Raw genomic sequence first — 20,031 nt, 5'->3', positions numbered from 1 at the left:
GCGCATTCCCTCCCAGAACGCGCGCCGAGCCGCAGGGTCCTAGCGCAGATTTTTTTCTGTCGACACTTTGGAAAGCTATTTTTCACTCTTGGGATTAACGCAGGGAAATCTACTCAGCCACCTTCGAAGAGTTCAGTGTATTTATGACTAAACCTGTTGAACACCGAACCGAAATAACTTCTCTATACAGTTTCAAAGAAACCCAGAATACCGTTTAGAAACAATCAGCAACAGTAACTAAACAAATAAAGTAAAATAAATAAATGCCTTTTTAACAACTGGCTACATTTTTGATTTGCAAACGCATTTGTAATTGCTGATACCGTGAAGAACAGCAATAAAGACGTGGGTGTGTGATTCTACGCAGCAGCGACTGCAGGGCCTTGTGGGATGCTGGAGTAACGTACCCCGTGCACTCTGCATGCTCTTGTTTCTAACACATCTGATTCATCTCACACACCCTTGACAAATAAAGAATTCAAATAGATGTGTTAGAATGGGGACAGCACTAAAACTGGCTAATCAGTAGTACTGAATTAGAGGACTGAAGCAGACTATCTGCCTACAGATAAACTGATGCAATGTCACTAATATTTACAATCTCACCTATTTCATTCGACAGCGATTTGTCCATGAGTCTACTGAAGTGTGAAATGTGTGAGGTGATATCAAGTTTTGCAGTCCATAAGTCTTCAGTACGGCATGTTTTATGGGCAGATGTTCATGGACAATCTTCACTTCTTTTTGATGTAGACGATGTGGTGGGCAAGCAGCATGTTTCATGCCATACCCATGTATGGAACAGTCACTTTCCTCCAATGCCGTCTCGCTGAGTTATGGGGTTTGCATTTCTGCAACGCTCTGCGTCAGTAAACCACCTTTACCAGTAGGCCTCAAATCAACATGGCTCAAACAATGCTCCAGGGTCGAATCGCACGGCTCCCGCTCAGACTGGACGCCTCTTTCTTGGTTTCGCTGTATGGTAGAAGAGCAAACAGAGAAGCTTCGGGAGCCTGTAACTGTTAGTCCTGTTAGATTTGCGTCCCTTACTTCAGCAATCCAGGCACTATGACCCAGCTGGGCATTGCCTGACTGCTGCCAGCAGCTCCATGGAGCCTTGCGTGCGACCAGCCCATCCCGGGCAGAATTAAAGATGGGCTCCGGCCCGAACCGTGAGCGCGGGGCCTGCGACACCAGCGAAGGGGGATCTAATACAGATAAGGAGGTGAGGTAGAGCGGGACCCCTTCCTTCATCCCCCTCCCTCAACCCCCTGCTTCAGTGGGAAGGCTCGAACTGAAGGTCAGCTTTTGAGACATTCGTGGACAATCTGGACTTCTTTTTTATGTAGCAGATGTCGTGGGCAAACACCAATATAATTACTATTAATACGCTATGACTGCTTTATTAACGTGTTATAAAAATATTGCAAAAAAAAAAAACCAAAAAACCCCACCACGCACACATTGCATCTTCTATTCGATTAAAAAAATCTGTGTCAGAATGTGTAGTTCCCTTTTTAAGACATTGGCCTGCTCTGATATACTAGACCTAAACAAAGTTATTGTTTCAGATTTGATTAAACGACCCCTTTAAACCCAAACAGTAGACTAGGCCTACTGTACATAACTACAAGTTATTTTAGCATATTAGAAACATGGAATTGGTGAAGTGGTGCTTTGTTCCACTGTGAACTGAAAGGCCAAGAAAAAAATTGCACCGGCATATGCTCAAGTAGGCAATTACACTGGTATTTCAACCTTTAGGCCCCAATTAAACACGACGTCTTGTTTAAGCTATAGGCCTTCACATTAAAGGCAACGTTCACCCGCAGTGAAGCAATGGCGCAAACCCTAATAGCGGAGCACGCAGATCAGGCTAATTGTAAAGTTGGGAAATAATAAATTTTAAAAGGCACATAATTCTAGCAAAGTTTGCCTGACAAGCTTTTGCGCCAAGATCATGTCTTCAGGGGTTCGCTGAGGGACAAAAACATTAACTGGTGTTTCTGATCCGACACTGTCAAACTCCCAATGCACACGAAAGACTTCGGTTGCCAAGTCTTTGCTAGTCTGGTCATAAGGCAACCTTTGTCCACGGTGAGATCCCGGTAGAGCAAAAAAAACAGTTATTTTATTTCAAACCCACAGGTTTTTATTTTTTAAAAAAACGGGACCTTTTGATATGCGAGACGCGGAGGAAGTCGGAAACCCTAGCTCATGTGTAAAAAAAAAAAAAAAAAAAAAAGGAAAGAAAAAAGAAAAAAGATTGAGAACGCGTTTAGAAAATCTGAAAAGGTATACAGAAAGAAAGCGGAGACGGGCTCAGATGAAGTTAACGTGCATTTCATGCCACGTTCAGCGGGTTGGTGCTATACGCACAAAGGGGTGGTTGTGTTCTAGCTAAAATAGTGGCACCTCGTTTGTTATTGCTGTACCTGATTCTGTACGACGGGTGCGTTTATCCTGCTCGTTAAATAAGGCTTCAAGTGCAACACCCCCCAAGACCCCCAAATCTTCCTCATCTGGCGCGCAGTTTCCTTTTAAAATGTCATGTCCCAAACTGCACATTACATCAAATTGTACTTAATGGCATCCAGACAAACTTTTATGTCGTTCCAACATTCTCTCTCTCTCTCGCTCTCTCTCTCGCTCTCTCATATCGCTGCGCAAGCAATCTCTCCGTCTCTCCGTTCCACATCTGGAGTCCATTCCAGGTGGACTAAAGGACCGCGTAGGGAAAGAGGCGAGACAGATAGACAGACAGGGAGGAAGGACTGAACGTCATTACGGAGTGAGAGGGGGGAAAAACCTGCAACGTGCAAGAAGGACAAAAGGTTACACAAGTCAGGAAAAGACCAAGATGTTACCCTTGGAAAAACAAAACGAAGGCGTATAGAATGCATAAGAGCAGAGTGCAACACACGAGATCTTCCACGATCCACATTTTCTTTAATTGTGATGGCCTGACGTCATTCTCTCTTTTGGGACCACACTGTGGACAGTTCGTGACATGAACAGTGTTAAAGTACTTAACTGATCAAAGCTGTGTGGGCCCACGTCCTTATATAAACGGCAGCTTGCAATCTTTAAATAAAGAATGCAAGAGTCCGACTCTGCTGGAATGCAGGTGCACCATCTTAATGCGTCAATAAAAGGTTATAAAAGTGTCCTGAAGCTCCTTTGTAAGACAGTCGAGGCAGCCGTTGGCAAAATCATATGAGTCTGATGAACACTGGGTTTACAGACGTCCACAATGCACAAAATCCCACCTTGTCAGGTAACGCACTAATCAGTTCCAAAGTGTCTCGTCATCTGTGTTTACGCACCACGAGGCAGTATGTCCAGATGTCAGACGTATTATGGGCCATAGCTATACGCCTATGCACGCTCTTAAACATATAATACCGATAGAGGCATTTGATTTGTCCGTACACTCTTGTGGGAAAACCTTCAATCTTGGAGAGACAGACTCTGAGGAGTGACATCATCTCCCACTAGCGGTCTGTGACTGCTGAGGTCATTGTCTGGGAGGGAAGAGTATTAGCTGGGGAAAGGAGGCGGGGGGGTATGAAATTTGTGAAAGGCGCGAAAAAACAAACGGACAGCCAACAAATACATAAAGAGTTCTTTGTGAGTGTCTTTCAAAGCAGTCCTGGCGACTGATAAAAGCATATCTGCTGATCTGAATTCAGAGATGCAGTTTGAGATGGAGCGGTCTTTCCGACTAACATCTGCGTGGTAGAACACCGCCACCTAGTGGAGAAGTCGGATTTCTAACTACATCCATTAAGGTTACGTGAACATTAGGATTCGATATTGAAGGTACACATTCATTTTATTACATTTACCTGACGCTTTTATCCAAAGCGACTTACAATTACAACTGAGCATTTGAGGGTTAAGGGCCTTGCTTAGGGGCCCAACAGTGGCAACTTGACAGCAGTGCAGCTCGAACCGAGAACCTTCTGATCACTAGTCAAGTACCTTAACCACCGAGCTGACAGTAATAAAGTTAAAGGTTCATCCAAAGCATAAAAGTCTCGAAGGTCAGTCTGACGAGGCTCTGAAGGATGACAAACACACAAGCATTTCTTTACCGCAAGGGCGCACCAGCCAGAACTATGCGTCTGATTACACACCCGTTTCCCCGCTCACTGGAGTTGGCCCGCTGCAGCTCAGCAGGCGCTTTTTGTGGAAAGATTGATTAAGGTCGATGTCTGCGTACACATGCGGGACCTGGGCAAACGAGGTCGAAGAACGCAACCCTTGACCAAGCCTGATTGCCCCGAATCGCCAATAGCCGACAGTAGTGGAGGGCAGCGGCCATTCATCACTGACAAACCACCCGGCACGGTGCAGATAGCCCGAGTACTATTTGGATTAGCCTAAGATCCTCGTTTAAAAGAATTTGGATTATGAAACAAAGAGGAAACAATAAAAAAAAAACAATTTAGACATAAGCACAAGTCAACATGGACATACGTTAAGAAATTTCTCTAAATGCGTTAGGGTTATTGTTTCAAAAGCAGCTTTTAAAAATCTTTTTTCTTAATATGAAAAACACGAATATGTGACAACGATTTCTCCTTACAATGGCTAAACATAACAGCTTTTTTTTAACTTTAAGTGCAACTCTTAACAAGACAGCCGGAGTTGCGCTTAAAAGCCTCACCCCGGGGCCTGTATCGCCAGCTAGAGGTCAAATTACGCGATGGGAAAGTTGGGTCAGACTGCAATCTACATATTTCATAAATGACAAGTGATAACGTGTCAATTTTTAAAGCGCCAATAAAATACTGTTTCTCACGTCAGGCGACATGACCATTCAACACTTACCTTGTGAAACCTGTCAACTACGAATCAAATGCCTGACGATGGCATGCACTAGTATACTCTAATATTGAAGAATACCTGAGCTGATTCAGGATCTCCCGTCCTCACTAACTAAAACGATTCATAAAATGCCACATAGTCTGCTGGCATTAAAGTTGGACAAACTGAACCGGAAAAGCAAAACTATAGATTTTGTTTATGGGAATTTCTGCACTGACTGAACCTCAAGGCAAATAACACTACACAGCATAAATAAGTAGATATTTTATAGCATAAAGTCGAGGTGCTGTTAGCATTAGCAAATCGTGTTGAACTATTGTGCAATACTGTGCACACTACAAAAACCTGTATGTTCCTGTGTTATCAACAATCTCCATTTTACACTGCATGAGCTTACCCTTTCATATTCAATTAACTTTTATACTTCCAGCACTCTCTTTATAGTAAAACAACCAGTACTGGCATTTTTATGTCAGTAGGGTAGCGGGCTCATTGAATAAGCATGCAACTATTGAATCAGCCTGTCGATCAAGTGATCATGTTTATACTTGTTTTTTTTTTTTTTGGGGGGGGGGGGGGGGGAGAGATGGGGAAACAAAGCTAACATTACAAATCATACCCACAAACCAGTCTTCACACTGGAACGGTTCACCAGTGGCAGAGTTGTGGGTGTGTGAAGATACGTCACCCATGTGAAGGGGAAAAACTGGATACTTCGCTCCAAATATTTTTGTCTGCCTTACTTTTATAATAGAGTGAAATATTGTTAACATCGAGTCCTCACACAGTCATTTCTGCATGAATACACTTCATTGAACACAGTACTTTAAAGGAAAAAATATATATACATAAAAAAACAAAAAAAAAACCAAAAAAAAAAAACATTATTACTTGTATTATTGCTTTGAGATACATCTTCCCTTTAATTACAATGTAAATGAAACTTTAACAAATAGTTATCCAAGTCAGGGCTGTCCAAAACCTTTTGACCCATTGGGAAATTGCTGATGACAGACTTCAAAAGGTCACATTTGGCCCATAGTTGGACAGCCAGTACATGGACGCGTGTGTGTTTGTTCGTGTGTTTCTGCATTTGTGTAGAAATAGAAAAAATACTTTTAACAGCAATGCATTTTATAAAGAGTGGTAACAGCTCAGTTAAACCTAGAATCACCCCAGAAAGCATTCAAAACACAAACACCAAGGGTGGTGGGGGGTGGGGGGATAATGCTTTAGTATCGCTCATTGGTTTTGGACTGAATGCGCACAAACACACACACATGTGCACACAAACATGCATGCATGTGTGTGTTCTTTATCACTGTGAGAAGCAGAAGCAGGGGTGGCTCACGGCAGAGGCTTCAGTCAGAACCAGCAAAACAAGCTTTCCTACGAACCTGTGGTGAAGAGCAACAGAAAACCAAACAAAGCCTAACGCAGCGTGTAGGAACCAGCAGGAAAGGTGGCATATAATGTGGAGAGTACGCAGCGTTATGGGAGGGGCACAGGCCGTGTGACCACGGCATTCCCAGCCCTCCCTTATCTAGTCCCAGAGTTCATAGCTGGCGGGCAGGGTAGAGCGGGGCACAGGCAAGACAGCCTCAGTAGTGGGGTGAGATCGGGTGGCGGTAGCCAGCCCCGGGACCCTGGTAGCGCTCGCGGGCGTGCTTCTCGCAGAACATCTCGTTGTCCACCCAGAAGTGCCCGCGCATCTTGAGGTTGAGGCCGCACTCTGTGCACGTGTAGCACTCTGGGTGACGGAATCTCTCGTCCATGATTCGCACGGCCTGGGTCCTGCCAGGGAGGAAGCAGTAACCGTCAGTCACACACACACCCACATGCATGTAGAAACAGAGCTGAAACCCATCAACACCAAGTACTTGCCGCACGCACGCGCACACACACCCACACCCACCCACCCCACGGGTGGATGTTTTACACTATCATACACAAAATAAATGTGCATCTAACTTGTTTAGGTTATGAGGCTGGGAGAACATTTTTGTGGACAGATTTTCACACCCTCGTAAAGCCCTGGTAAATTAGAGGAAGGAGTTGAGAACATCACCTCTCCGAGGGTTAACTACCAGTGTCAGTTCTATTAGCTGCTCATTCATCTCTCACAAACTCTCGGTCTCACGGACAACACAGAAGTGAGTCTGGGTGATACTGGGCTTCCTGCTGAGGGCCATGTCCTGAGAATACTGTGTCTTTCTGAAGCAGTATGGAGAATGCTTTGGGCTTTTGTGCATGTGTGTCTGTCTTACACAATGCTGTTGCCACATTTTTCACAATTGTGGAATTTTGAGACTCCAGCAACAGACGTCACAGGCTTGGGTGGGTTTGGTGACAGTTTGCTAGGAAGCTTGACTGAAGCGTCTGTCATGAAATAAACACACAGACAATCAACCAATCAATCAAATCAACCAACCAACCAATCTGTTACCATTGCAAACAAATCACAGACAATCACATGGATCACATTCATTTAGTAAGTCTTTATCAACAATATAATTATCACTCAGTCAGTTGTGCTGTATGGAAACTGGCCAACAGATCTGGAGGGCAATATTTGTCTTTTAGATTTCATTTTATAATGTCAATTACACAAAGTAATGTGCTGAATTCTCCACTTCTTCAGGTCTGAAGGTCAGGAAGCCTGTCCTAACCTGATACAACCGGTACAACATCATGGGTGGAGCAAATGGGTAATGAGTACAAATTGCCCCATTTCTCTGTGCTCCAGCCTCCTCCCCCATGCTTCACACGCCGGCGGCTCTTTGGTGCGCTGTAAAGCTGTCAGTGAAGCCTTCACTTTGCTTTACAATTATTAAACCACTCTACTGTTGGTGAAGCATGAGGAACAACCACATGTGCACACACATGCATGCACAAACACACACATGGCCACTCACATGCAGGTAAACGTTTCAGTTTAAAGTTAGGCCTCTTGGATAAAAGTTGCACATAATACACATATCCTTGAGATGCATCAACCGAGGGAGGGACTAGCACAATACAGGCCTGTGGGTTGTAGTCCCCGTTGGAACAGAGGCAGTCGAAGACAACAAAAAAGAAAAGCCAAAAAGGCAGCACGTTGTGCAGCACCAGTGACACACATGAACACAATGACCACCACAGACGAACTGCTAGTCAGTTTAAGTTACTGTGGATTTCTGGAATTTGCAGTGAGTGATGCCTTGTGTGTGTGTCTCACCTTTCTCATCTGCCTCCAGAACCTCCTGCAGCATTTTGAATGTGCTGGACTGGCGAGGAGCGGAGCGAGACTCCTTGTTCTCCTGGATCATCTTGTACACCTCGGATTCCCGGTCGAACCGCTGCATGGCAAAGTCCGAACTGACAGAGACAGAGGAAACGGCACATGAGTGAGTTTCCCGGTGTCCAGAATCCTAATCAATCATTAACTGCAACCAAGAACTCAGGCCGGGTCTGCGGTGTGCCACGGGGGGGGGGGGGGGGGGGGGGGAGAGTACCGTCGCCAGGCAAAGTCCTTTTGTGAGGAGAACGTGTCTCGAGACCGGCAGCAGAGCTGGAGTCTATATGTTCACATGGCAGTTATGTGTTGAGAGGAAGTGAGCACTCAGTGGAACCATGACGCTCCCACCATCACCTGCTGCCTTCAGACGCGGGCTGAGCAGCGGGCGGTGTTTGGCGGGCAGAGGGGGTCCGTCCGTGCCTTGTGGACAGCGGCAGGGGGCCTCTCATCACTCACAGCTCCAAAGGGGTGTTATGAAAACATAACTGTCTCTTTAGCTGCAGCAGGCCCTGGTGTTAAGCTTGATTAAGTGTGTTGTGATGAGGCCTCTCTCGCGTCTCTAAGCTACAGACTGTGCACGTAGGGTTACGGCGGCTGTGTTTATACGACCTCCTGTTCAAAACGGGGACTTCTGTGTAATATTGGGGTGACGGAAGCTGGCGTCCCTCAGCAGTGGCCCAACAGTCATTTGAAAGCCCCCTCACACACCAGTCGAGGGCACGGGTTATGAAGGGGAGGAGGTGCTTGCAGCTCTGTCAGGGTTGGCTTGTTGGGAGAGGCCGGACTGGTGCGTTAATCACGCCTGCTTAGAAGAAGAGGCCATCGTTAGCTCCTTCCATATTATAACAGATATGTGAGAGGGTGATGGTCTTAGAGTGTGCCATCATTTCTAAGACAAGCACAAATTGACTCAATAGAAAGTTGAGTAATAGTTGAGTAATATTCTCAATAAAAAAACCAAACATTCTGCACTCCCAGCTGAGAGTGAGGCCAAAGGTTCTGGAATCAGTACTTTTCCTCAATGTTTTGACCTTTTCCCTAGTGCAGTGCAATTTCACACAACATGTGCGAAGGTCAGAGACGAAACCTGCGTCATTTTGTGACATTTTCCAATCATGCCAGTCACATTAGCTTATGGAGAAAGTTACGGAGAGGGCGGGGGGGGGGGGGTAGTCAAGATGAGCACATGGAAAACCTCTACACCTGTCTTAGCTGGATAACCTTCAATCGCTGCCCACAGAGGAACCTGGAATTGTTTCTTTCACCCCCTCGTCTCTTGCGGCTTAGGTCAGCTTGGAATGAGCCTCTTGAGGACCACGAGCAGTCTTACTGGAGCATGCTACAGTGCCCCGCGGAGAAACCGTGGCACCCACGCCCCTCATTCCATGGTGGTCAGACAGAGGAGGACGGGATCTGCCGCTCCCGCCCAGGCTAAGACGCCGTGTCTGCTCGCACCTTCAGGCAGCGGCACCCGCGGTCCTAAACCCGCTCTCTTTGCCCACGGCCTGACGGGCTTTACTGGCTCGGGGAGAAGCACCATTAAGACGGCCCTCTTTTTTCCTCTCCTCCAGAGACTCCTACAGCAATTTTCAAGGTTCCTGGGAGTAGACTGAGAGCAGAACTGTGTGTAGACTTGTGATGTCATTTTAAAGCCATACAGCGAAAGGGATTGTGCATGCGTGTATGGGGAGCTGATTAGAGGAAGTTACAATAGCTGGGCAGTGGGAGGTTTATGAGAGCACTGTCTAGTGCAGCACCAGTAGACAGACTGAACCCGATCCACTGCGTTTTATGGTAAACATACCTGATGCTTCGGGTGGGCCTAATTATCACTGCTGAGTAGGCTACTGCCTGGCCTCCATGAACTAACCGCCCACGGCCAAACACACACACACACACACACACACTATGTAAACTCAAAGATCCTGACATGAAGGCCTTCACTGATGTGGGTGTGTTTTTATTTACCAGTATTTACCTCAACTCGCCCAGCTAGGAGCTTATTCTCTCCCCTCCCTTACACCAAGACGTCGTCAGCAACAACACGCCTAATTGAGATTTTTCCGCATCATTTTTGCTCTTTTGGGATAGTCAGAACAGACTTGCAGATTCCTTGTGTTCCCCTCACAGTCTCCTAAACCCGACACCAGTCAGGCTCACAAAAACAGCTCTAAACGGCTGATGCATGTAATTATCCTTAGTAACGATTCAAGCTCCGCCTGCTTCGAGAGGCCGAGTCCCTTCCACAGATTTGATTGTACAATCCCTCTCTGTCTTGCTGCATATATATGACAATCCAACCCCGAGTGGTTCACGTTTTCACTCGAAGGTGCTTTGCGTTCAGGAGATGCTAAAGTAAACAGGTGCCCAGCTTTCTGACCCAGCCTGCTTGAAGCCACGTTGCAGTGGGATGCGCAGACCCCGCACCTTCTTCTGGTTCCTCTGGAGGCCCGGGTCTAGGGGACCAGGTCTCAGTGGAACTGGGGCCCGTCGTCCTGCTGCGTCGTTGCACTTTATCGAGTTGCCTTGCCCGGGCTGGAGGAACAGGCTGATGCTAGCTGGATGAGTGTGGGTGTGGCGGACACCTCTGGGAACTGGCCTGGCCAGTGAGTGCCGCTGACATACTTGGGTGCGTTTGCATGTGTGTTTAGGAATGTGTGTGAAAGAACGGCGAGTGAAGGACAAGCGGATGACATAAGCGGAGATGGAAAGACTGAGGGAGAGAAACAGAACGAGCGAGCGAGCGAGCGAGCGAGAGCAAGTCAGGCCAGACAAAAAGAGCTGACAGGGCAGCAAGACTTGGAACAGGCATCATCACTAATGTGATGACTAATAACAACAACCTGTTGGGAAAACTTCAATAAAAACACAAAGAGAGAGAGAGAGAGACACACACACACACACACAGAAGCTGTAAATCTCAAGCTCGGCTGCGCGATCAGATCCACAGGCCCGACTCTATTCTGGGGAACACACTCCAAATTGAAACCAGATTCACGGACACTCGCTCCCTGCCTTTTTTTTCCTCTCTGAGGCCTCCCCAAGTCTCACGGCAGCCCTGTTCTCAGGCATTCCCCCTCTCTCTCGCCTCTTCATCCTCCTGCCCATGCTGCCCAGGCCAAGGTGTTGCCTCGAACCTGTCCAACCGGTAAGGAGGTGCGACAGTAGCCAGGTGGGACGGAGCCCAGGACAGCCAGCTCTACAGGCCGAGCGGGGTTCGAACTCAGGAGTCTGTGTGCCATGAGAGACTTCTCACGGCGGTTGTCCTGCCAACTGAAGGCTCCCAGGCTGCCGGTGGCTCCTTTGGGTCGACGGAGGGCAAGATCTGTCTCGGAAAAACGAGCACGGCTGAACAGGCGTCAGACGGAAGCTCAGTCTAAACATGGGCAAGCATCGCAACCAGAGAATGTGTGGCCTCAGAGAGAGAGAGAGAGAGAGAGAGAGAGAGAGATCCCCCCCCTCCAAAACCGAAAACGAGAGAACAATCGGCGACGAACTTACCTCGAAAAAACACAAAACAGAACAAAGAGAAAGTCTTTGGCAGCTCAGGTCCTGCTGAACCTACGATGGAGTCTTGCACGGACAACTTCACACGCCTAAAATATGTCCGCACAGCCACGCAGGAGACCACAGGCGTGCGCACACAGACATGCACAAACTGCAGTTCACGTGCACACACCTCTCTACTGAACAGGGACTGGAAAGGGGAGTGTCTGGAAGGTGCGACTCCGGCCTGCCTCTTATTGGAGCACAAAAATGGAGGCGGGACGAAGGAGATTCCAGAGGATTCTGTAGGCTGAGCATAGATAGGGGAGTGCTTGAGAAAGGTGCGCGCGCGCGCATGTGTCACTCTCAGCTGGGAGTGTTGAATGCCAATTAAAGGCAAAATGGAAATAATGTACGAATAGAAAGCCACACAGAAAATGACAGAAAGAACAACACTGCGGAGAGGAGAGAGAAAGAAAGACAGACAGAAACACATTGGGAAACATGCCATGTTCATGACTTGTATAAAGGGCTGACAGAACCCCGAGACGGAGCAGCCAAAATAAATTCTGAAACAACAGGGTGTGTGTGTGAACTGGGGAAGAGAAACGGACAGCAGGCTAGAATCTCAAAAAAAAAGACCCCAAAAGACCCACTGAGGAACAAACATGGTATCGTTTCTATGTCAACATTCTCCATGTCAAGTAAATTTATTTTATATGTAAAGAAAATTATTTCCTAAATACTGTATGAAATCTGTGCAGATAGGCTGTGATATTGGGTCCTACCAGAAAGCAATATATCTATGTGCCTTTCTTTGAGTCATTTGATGGATATGTATGTATGCATGCGTGTGTACGTGTATGTGTGTACCTGCGGCGGGGGGAGACAGACAGATCCCGTTCGGTGGGACTGTGTGGAGAGTAGCGTCCCGGAGGTGGAGTCGGAGTCCGGCTGGACACGGAGTTGCTACGTAGATCCATGGGTGAGAAGTCCTAATGGATACAACAAACAGAGAAGCAGGCGATCCATTTACAGCCCAAACCGGCCACCAGTTTCCTGAGCTAAAGCAGGAAAAATGTCACTTGACTGTTTTACTTTCCTTTCTTGATATTGATTTTTTTTTTCCCCACTACATATCTCAACTGTTTCTGATTTCAGCAAAGCAGCTGGAATGGGAAACAGGTTTTACTGAAGATCACCTCAGCTTGCGTTAGAAAGAAGAGGCCCGAGCAACCCTGTGTGCAAATGCATGTGTGCTCAGCACATGTCGAAAAAATCCCAAGACCTTCCTACTGTCTCAGGGCCCATACTGAGGCACCTGCAGCTGTTTAGAGATGCCAGAGCACATCAGAAGAGTTGAGCAGTATGTGTGTATATATGTGTATGCCTGAGAGAGAGAGAGAGAGAGAGAGAGAGAGAGAGAGAGAGAGAGAGAGAGAGAGAGAGAGAAAAAAGCACATCATTTTAGTAAAAGGGGAACGTTAAGTTCTTTCAGTACCTTTATGGAAGAAGATTTCTTTAGCCTGTTTAGACACCGAACTGATGTTCTCTAAAGACTGGTTTAAAAACTCTACTCATCTCAGTAATTTAAGCAATTTGATTTAATTTAAGTAGTCTTGGGGTCAGAGGATGAATTAGTTGGGTTGTGGAAAAAAAAACAATGCAGAAAAACAATACTATAAAAAAAAACAAAAAAACAATGTTTCTTTCTGTCACACACACAAACAAATATGCAAGAATGCTAATCAATACACCTGTCCCGCCTGAGGGAGTGCAAACATTAAGGCTTCAAACATTAATCTTCCTTCAAAGGATGAGGCATCGGCTCGTAATCCTCACTAAAGCTTTAAAGCATGCTTACTCTGTCATCAGCTTGCCGGGTCTCATCGTGCTGTTGTCTTTTGACTGAGAGCTCAGCTGCATTCTCGGCAGCAGACACTCCTAATCACGCTCACCCTGAAACTCTGTTTCCATGTGCATGTGTGCGCATGCGCACTTACATACACACACACACACACCCACACACCAGCCCTGCCTAGATTCGACTGCTTTTTATCCAATCAGTGCTGCGATGAAGGACCCAAATGGTCTGCACACTCCCAGATGTTCGGCTTGGCAAGGGTCATGGCTGTTGATCTGAGGTCAACTCCGTGGCCGCTCTCTTGACAGTGGTGTGCAAGTTGTGGGGTGGGGAAACTGTTCCTGGATCAGGAAAGCCGCAATTATTGATGGCAGTTGCACGAATTTTAGTCTAGAAAACGGGTCACGTGTGTGGTTGCATCCTGCTTTCCAAAAAGAATTTGGACACGAGAGTGCATGCAATTTTCCAATCTGACCACTAGAGGGCAATGTCTACAGAAGAAAGAGGTGAAGAGCAGTGGTGCTTGTGGCATTTGGTGTGTGTAAGGCCATCACAGCCTGTTATGACCATCATTACTTTTTAACTCATTGCCATCGAATATGACTGCTATTCAGGTCAGCATTACTGTTGGTACAGGGGAGAGAAGTGGGAGAAGTGTACCTTTCTAATACACCAGACGGCTATAAACCACACCCAGTTAAGGAAGGGTATGAAGGCATTTATGACAAGGTATTTAATAGTCTGTGTGTGTGCTTTCAAAAAATAATTTTGCTGCTTTGACAGACATGGTTCCCTCCTGTTGGATGTCCCACTAAAACGCACACACCTGCCAGAACAGAAGTTGTGTCTGCACCAGCTGGAGGGATACAGCAACTGAACAATGAAATTTGATAGAGAGAGAGAGAGAGTGTGAAAGGGGGGGGGGGGGATGCCACTAGGATGGAGAACACCACGAGGTTCGCCAGTGCACCAGCTCGGCGACACATGGACGAGCGATCTGCAGTTACAATCTGCACAGGCTCCAGAGGAATGCACCCAAACCCAAACAAAGGAAAACGAGCAAAACAAACTCCCAGCCGAGTGTGAGGGAGAGGAGAGAAAGAATGTGAGCACTCCAACCCAAACACGGCGCTGCCTGCCCTTTATCAGCCGCATTAACCACAGCAGGGGACCATACGATGACAATTAAGACTCAATTGCGTAACCAAACTAATCAGTTGTCTCTGTTCTTGACCATTTATAGGGCCGCGGATGCTATTAGCGTTGGAAGTGGGACATTTCTGTGTGCGCGCATGCGTGCGTGCGTGTGGATTTACGTTTCTGTCATGATCACAGTCCAACACAAACAGCTCTCTTCCTTAGTTTTTCTCTCGCACACACACACTTTTCCTCTGGCTGGCAGAGATCTACAAGTCTGATTTCCATCCTCTCTTCAATCAGTGCTTCCAAACAGCTTCAGGACGGACTCTCTCTTACACACACACACACACACACACACACACACACACACACACACACACACACCCCACCCAGCGCTGATCTGCCACGCTTCTCACGCTAGATCATAACTCGTGGGCCTGCCACGCAGTGACTGCTCTGCTCCATCACACTGTTCTAGATGGATTGCTTGCTTTTCTAAAGCTCTGGCACTGAGGCACAGGGCGAGGTGTGTCTCACCACTGTTGTTTACTTGTGTGGGATGCCAGCTGCAGGCCTTGCAATAATTCCATTGCGTTGTTCATTTTGGAGGACAGGGCCTGAGGCCTGGTTACATGTCGATTGTTCGTGAGAGTGAGACCTGGCCTGTCTCCTGGGCCTATAGACAGACGCCTAATTCGGCACTGCTAGAAATCTTACAAAAAAAAGCAAACGCTTCGGGTGCCATGGCAACATTGGAGGCTCAGGTGTGAGAGAGAGAGAGCGCGAGCGAGACACAGAAAAGGAGGCAACGAGCTTCAAATCTTCATCACCCTCATCATCAGGATGTAATTTGTGGCCAAAGGGGGGAAAAAAACAAAAACAAAAAATCAGAACCAGAAAATTGGAGGGCGTGTTATGAGCAGCCGCCACGCTTTTTGAACTGCTTTTGGGCCTGATGCGAGCATGTAACAAGAGCGAAAACGAGCAATCTGGAGCAAAAGCAGGAGCGCCAAGTGAGCCAATCGCCTCCCTGTGATCCGTGCCGACGGCCAGCAGGCTCATGCACTCGGCTAAGCGTAGGGTTGCCATGGGTGATGAGAGGCCCCGGGCCTACTAGGCAGTGGGCGTGTGGGCACTGTATATGGCCTTTAACCCACCGTCATTATTCCTGCTGCCTTGTCATTAGACACAAGGCCACTGTGTGTGCACAGGGGGGGCTTTGAAGATGTCATCCCACTTTAGTCTCTGCATGCGAGTATGAAGCATCGCACACTTCCGGGTGCCCTACTGCTCTTTACGGCTCGTGGTAGGTGTGAGGGGTGGAGCTGGGGCGGAACTAGGGTGGAGCTGGGGCAGCCTGCCCTACACCCTGCAGTGACCTGCCTGTAGCCCCGAGAAGAGGGCTGAGCTCATGCACACCATGTGGTAGTGAGCAGGGCCAGTCATCAGAGACTGCCCATTTTTCCAGTGCTGAAAAAGTGTGCGTGTGTCAGAGAATCGTGACACAAGCCAGATCATATACAGTATTAAAAGCAATGTGGCAACACCAAATATTTGCCACTGGGACACAATCATCTGTCATTGCTGAAAAGCCTACAGCTCCACAGACGCAGGCATCCGCCCTCAAAGACTCCTGTGAGCAGCGGAACGGAGGAAGACGCCAGGTTTGGATTAACAAGGGGGTCTGTGGGGCTGACGCCATACGCTGCTGCGGTCTGAGCTGCTGGCTGGAGTCATTACCCAGAAACCCCCTTTGTGCTCTCCTCCTCGCATAGAGCTCTTGCTGGACCATTTGATGTGGCCACGTCCTTAAAGGGCAGGTAAAGCCCGCTCGTGTGATGCTGAGAAAAAGAACGCTGCCTGCTGCGTGTGGTCGATGCCATCAAAGGTCACTTTCTTTTTAACTGCAAAACCCTCAGCTTGGCTTGCATGTTAAGCTCCGAGTGAAAGAGAGAAAGAAACGAGAAGGAGAGCAGCTCTGAGTAACATCTCGTATTGATCTCATTAGCCATATGGTCTCAATTAAGGCTTTGGACATCATATTTTTCTCTCCCCACACCCTTAGCTTCTCTCTTTAATATGGCACATGAACACCAAATACAGGGCAGAGTACAGATTTAAATCCATGCCACCTAGCCTATATTTTGAGCCATTTTTGGTAATACACAGTATTATGCATTGTAGGGTGCATACACAGGCATGCATTGTAGGGTGCTGTAATACTATGTTATAGTATATGCACTGCTAGAATGTTTCATCTGATGCTCACAGCTACACCACTTGGGTCTCCCTTGGGGTGGAAGGATCAGTAATACTGATCTTGGATCAACGCCATACTTGAAGAAAGCAGTTATGTGGTAAAGGGCAGTTGATCCCAGACATATTAACAGTTAAACTTGGCAAGAATGCTCATGGACGTCACTGCTAAGGCCCACTGGTTCATACCAGGGTTCAAGAGTTAAGAGTTCTTTTCATACATCGGTCAGAATCATTGTTTTCTTTAAATATTCCACTTTGTATAGCTGTTGCAGATACATTTCTCAACTGCTGTAGATGTAGTGTATGCATGCGCGTTGCTGGCACACGTTTGGAAATGCAGCTCACCCTCACGCCTGCTGGAGCCTCTCCCCTGGTAAAATAACCCAATAAAGCAGGTCAATGGCGAACGTACAGAGACAGATGGAGTTGATAAGGTGGCGGATGAGGTGCCCAGTACCCCCCCCCCGCCCTCCATCGCTGTCTCCCAGCGAGAGACCTAACCCCCTCCACTCTGCGTCTTGGCCCAGCTGCTGTCTGAGGGGAGGAGGAGTATATAGAGTAATTAGGAAGCTGTGTAAATCACGGCGCGACCGAAACCACCTGGGCTCTCTCCACTGCTCTCCTTCACATACTCTTTTAGTTCCCTCTCTAACACTTTTGCAGCTTCTTTACCTTTTCTTCCACCCCCACGCCACCTGTCTTTTTCAGCTCTCTCTACCGTTTATGTTCCTCCGCTGCGCTCGGACCCCCTCACAGTCCTGCCCATAAGCTGGGCTGCACTGGACTGCCCCACACCAGCACTGATTAGAGCATCCCCCACATCCCCGACCACCACTCGTCACTCCGGTGACCCAGGAGCGGCTGCTCTCTCGCTCCAGCTGGCTGGGGGACTGGGCCAGCAGAGTGCTGCGTGATCCCAGAACAGTCATCTGGACCAGGCAGGGACCTGCACGGAGGTCGTCACTGAACTGAGATCAGGGTCGGGGCCGGCGGCTGCCGCCACGCTGGGTGTCTGCGACTGCTGAGGACAATTTATTTCCCTGGAAATTGCCCCATGAGAAAGGTTTCAGGTGAAGGTGCAAAGCTGCAGTTTTTAAACAATCTCTCTCTTTTAAGTGAAAAATGAAACACAGGGAGGTGAACTGAAGACAAAAGAGAAATCTTGGTTACTTTGGCAACCTTTGGAATGTTGACATACCACTCAGGCAAATTCCATTAAACTGCACCAAAAATCATAACAGTCCCCATACTCGGACAGCCAAAAGCATTCCCTATAAACGCTGGCAGCCTCGGGCCCCTCAGCCAGGCTGCCTGTGAGGGGGCATGAGGGCGGGGTCGTCCAAGCAGTGCCTGATCCGCTTTCCACCTCAGAGGAAAGAACAGCAAGCCAAATTGTAAATGGCAAAGGTTGATCCAAACTAGGAGATGGTGGAGAGCAGGAACTTGGGGTCAAAGAAGATGCTGGCACACACTCTTACACACATGTACAGTGCCAAGGTAAATAAATTGGGACCCAACTTGAGTCCAACATGGAACTGCATGGTGTCTCCTAGTATATCCAGAGACATACGGCAGAGAAAAGAGGTGTGTGTGCGCGCGCGCGTTTTATATATTGTGTGTGTGTATAAAATGTGTGTGTGAAAGAAAGGGAACACATTAAAAGTGGTTTGAGACGGATTCCTGGAAGGAGAGCTCTTCTCATCTATTCCCATCTTCCAAACTTCTCTTTCTAAAAAGAGGAAAAGTTGGAACAGCTTTTTAATGTAAGGAGAGGCCTGCCATTTGGAGAGGAGTTCAGAACAGTCATTGATAGTTAACTGCACGCCAAGGCTCCATCTAAACACCACAGCTAGACGCTCCACAGCACGACGACGCCACCCCCGAAAACCACCCACTCACTCTCACACTTTGCGCACGCAAGAGTCTTTCAGAGACGGGCAGAAAAGAAACAACGCGGAGGGAAGAGTTCGTCCCTTCGAATAAAACCAAAATGAGAGAGAGTGCAGATGACCAGAAATAACTGAACAGTAAAAGAAAGTGAGAAGTATAGTAAGGCATGGGTGCGTCTGGGTGGGGGAAAGGGAACCGGGTGTCCACGACCACTGCTCATTTGGCACACGTGCGCGTGTACGCCAGCGAGCGTGGAAGGACCGGGATCGTGGCGAGTGGCTAACTCACGGCCCGGCTTATTTATAGCCAGCCACGCCGCGAGCCCTTCCGCAGGATGTGGTCTGCCGCTATGGCAACCCTTGGTTACCGCATGACGGTTGCTGCGGGTTACTGGCGCGTTTGGCAACGGGACCTGCCCCTGTCGGGGTAAGAAGGCATGGCCGCTTCCCAGTTACGCAGCCCGGGAAGATTACAGGGCCTTGTGAAAGTGGCCAGAAACGGGTGGGCTGAGATCGGTTTACTGACATCTCTGAAATGTGCGGGGCAAGGAGGGCCAGCGAAGATCTTCACCATCCTCGTCAGCCCCGGCCTCCTGCATAGGGGAGCTGGATCTACCACCCCATGGTCAGCACTTAAGGATGCCACAGGGGACGACCAAGATGTTTAGAAACGCATTTATCATTATGGCTAGAGAAACACTAACGCTCCATTAAGGTCATCCATACTTCATCTGATGGTACCGGGCCTCCTGTGTGATACAACACAACAACATTTGCAGACTGTATTTAAGTGACACCTTGAAATTGCTTGATGTATGCGGTTGTGTGACATTCTACAGTGTCTTACATGTTTTTATAATATGTTGCAAAACAAAAACGGTTCACTTTGACCTGTTCTGTGACGTGCCTTAATCCCCGAGGGAAAGGCGACGGCCTTCTGAGCCACTTCCAGATTGGCCAACGTTCACGGGGGTCCGGCACGGGGCCTGAGCTCCGGCAGGTGTGTACCGCGCTTTGGAAACTGCACCGAGAAAATGTGCCAAGAAGAAAGGTTGTGCCCACACAAAAGGCTGAGGGCAAGAAGAACATGAATTACAGGAGACGCTCAAATGAAAAGAAGCCACGGGAAACAATGTCCGCCCACGACGGGAAGAAACGGAGAAGAATCGCAACAAAATCTCTAGTGTTGCTGCTCTCGAAGCTCATGGAACCAGCTCCATAGCTCCCCCTCAACCTCTCTCCCCTGTGTCTGTGTGGGTCAAGCCAGCAGAGGAAGCAGATTT

At 47.9% G+C, this 20,031-nt stretch overlaps 1 protein-coding gene across 5 annotated transcripts in view; it reads right to left on the bottom strand.

Annotated features, from left to right (window-relative positions):
• Positions 1-5,558: 5,558 nt before the first annotated feature.
• The window catches only part of pdlim2 (PDZ and LIM domain 2 (mystique)), a 43,074-nt gene continuing 28,601 nt past the window's right edge, over positions 5,559-20,031 (bottom strand). For 4 of the 5 annotated variants that reach the window (XM_081703779.1, XM_027025039.3, XM_081703782.1 and 1 more), the window contains 4 exons: positions 12,470-12,591; positions 8,051-8,190; positions 7,101-7,212; positions 5,559-6,627 (listed from right to left, as the gene is read on the bottom strand). In XM_081703779.1, the coding sequence (XP_081559905.1) occupies positions 6,435-6,627; positions 7,101-7,212; positions 8,051-8,190; positions 12,470-12,591 (567 nt within the window). In that variant the 3' untranslated portion in view covers positions 5,559-6,434. The remainder of the gene's footprint in view (positions 6,628-7,100; positions 7,213-8,050; positions 8,191-12,469; positions 12,592-20,031) is intronic. The other variant, XM_081703780.1, reaches the window with a different exon arrangement.

The sequence above is a fragment of the Electrophorus electricus genome, chromosome 20 (genome assembly GCF_041902795.1).
Source record: "Electrophorus electricus isolate QZ-2024a chromosome 20, ASM4190279v1, whole genome shotgun sequence".
Lineage (NCBI taxonomy): Eukaryota > Metazoa > Chordata > Actinopteri > Gymnotiformes > Gymnotidae > Electrophorus > Electrophorus electricus.
This window is presented reverse-complemented; position numbering and strand designations above follow the sequence as displayed.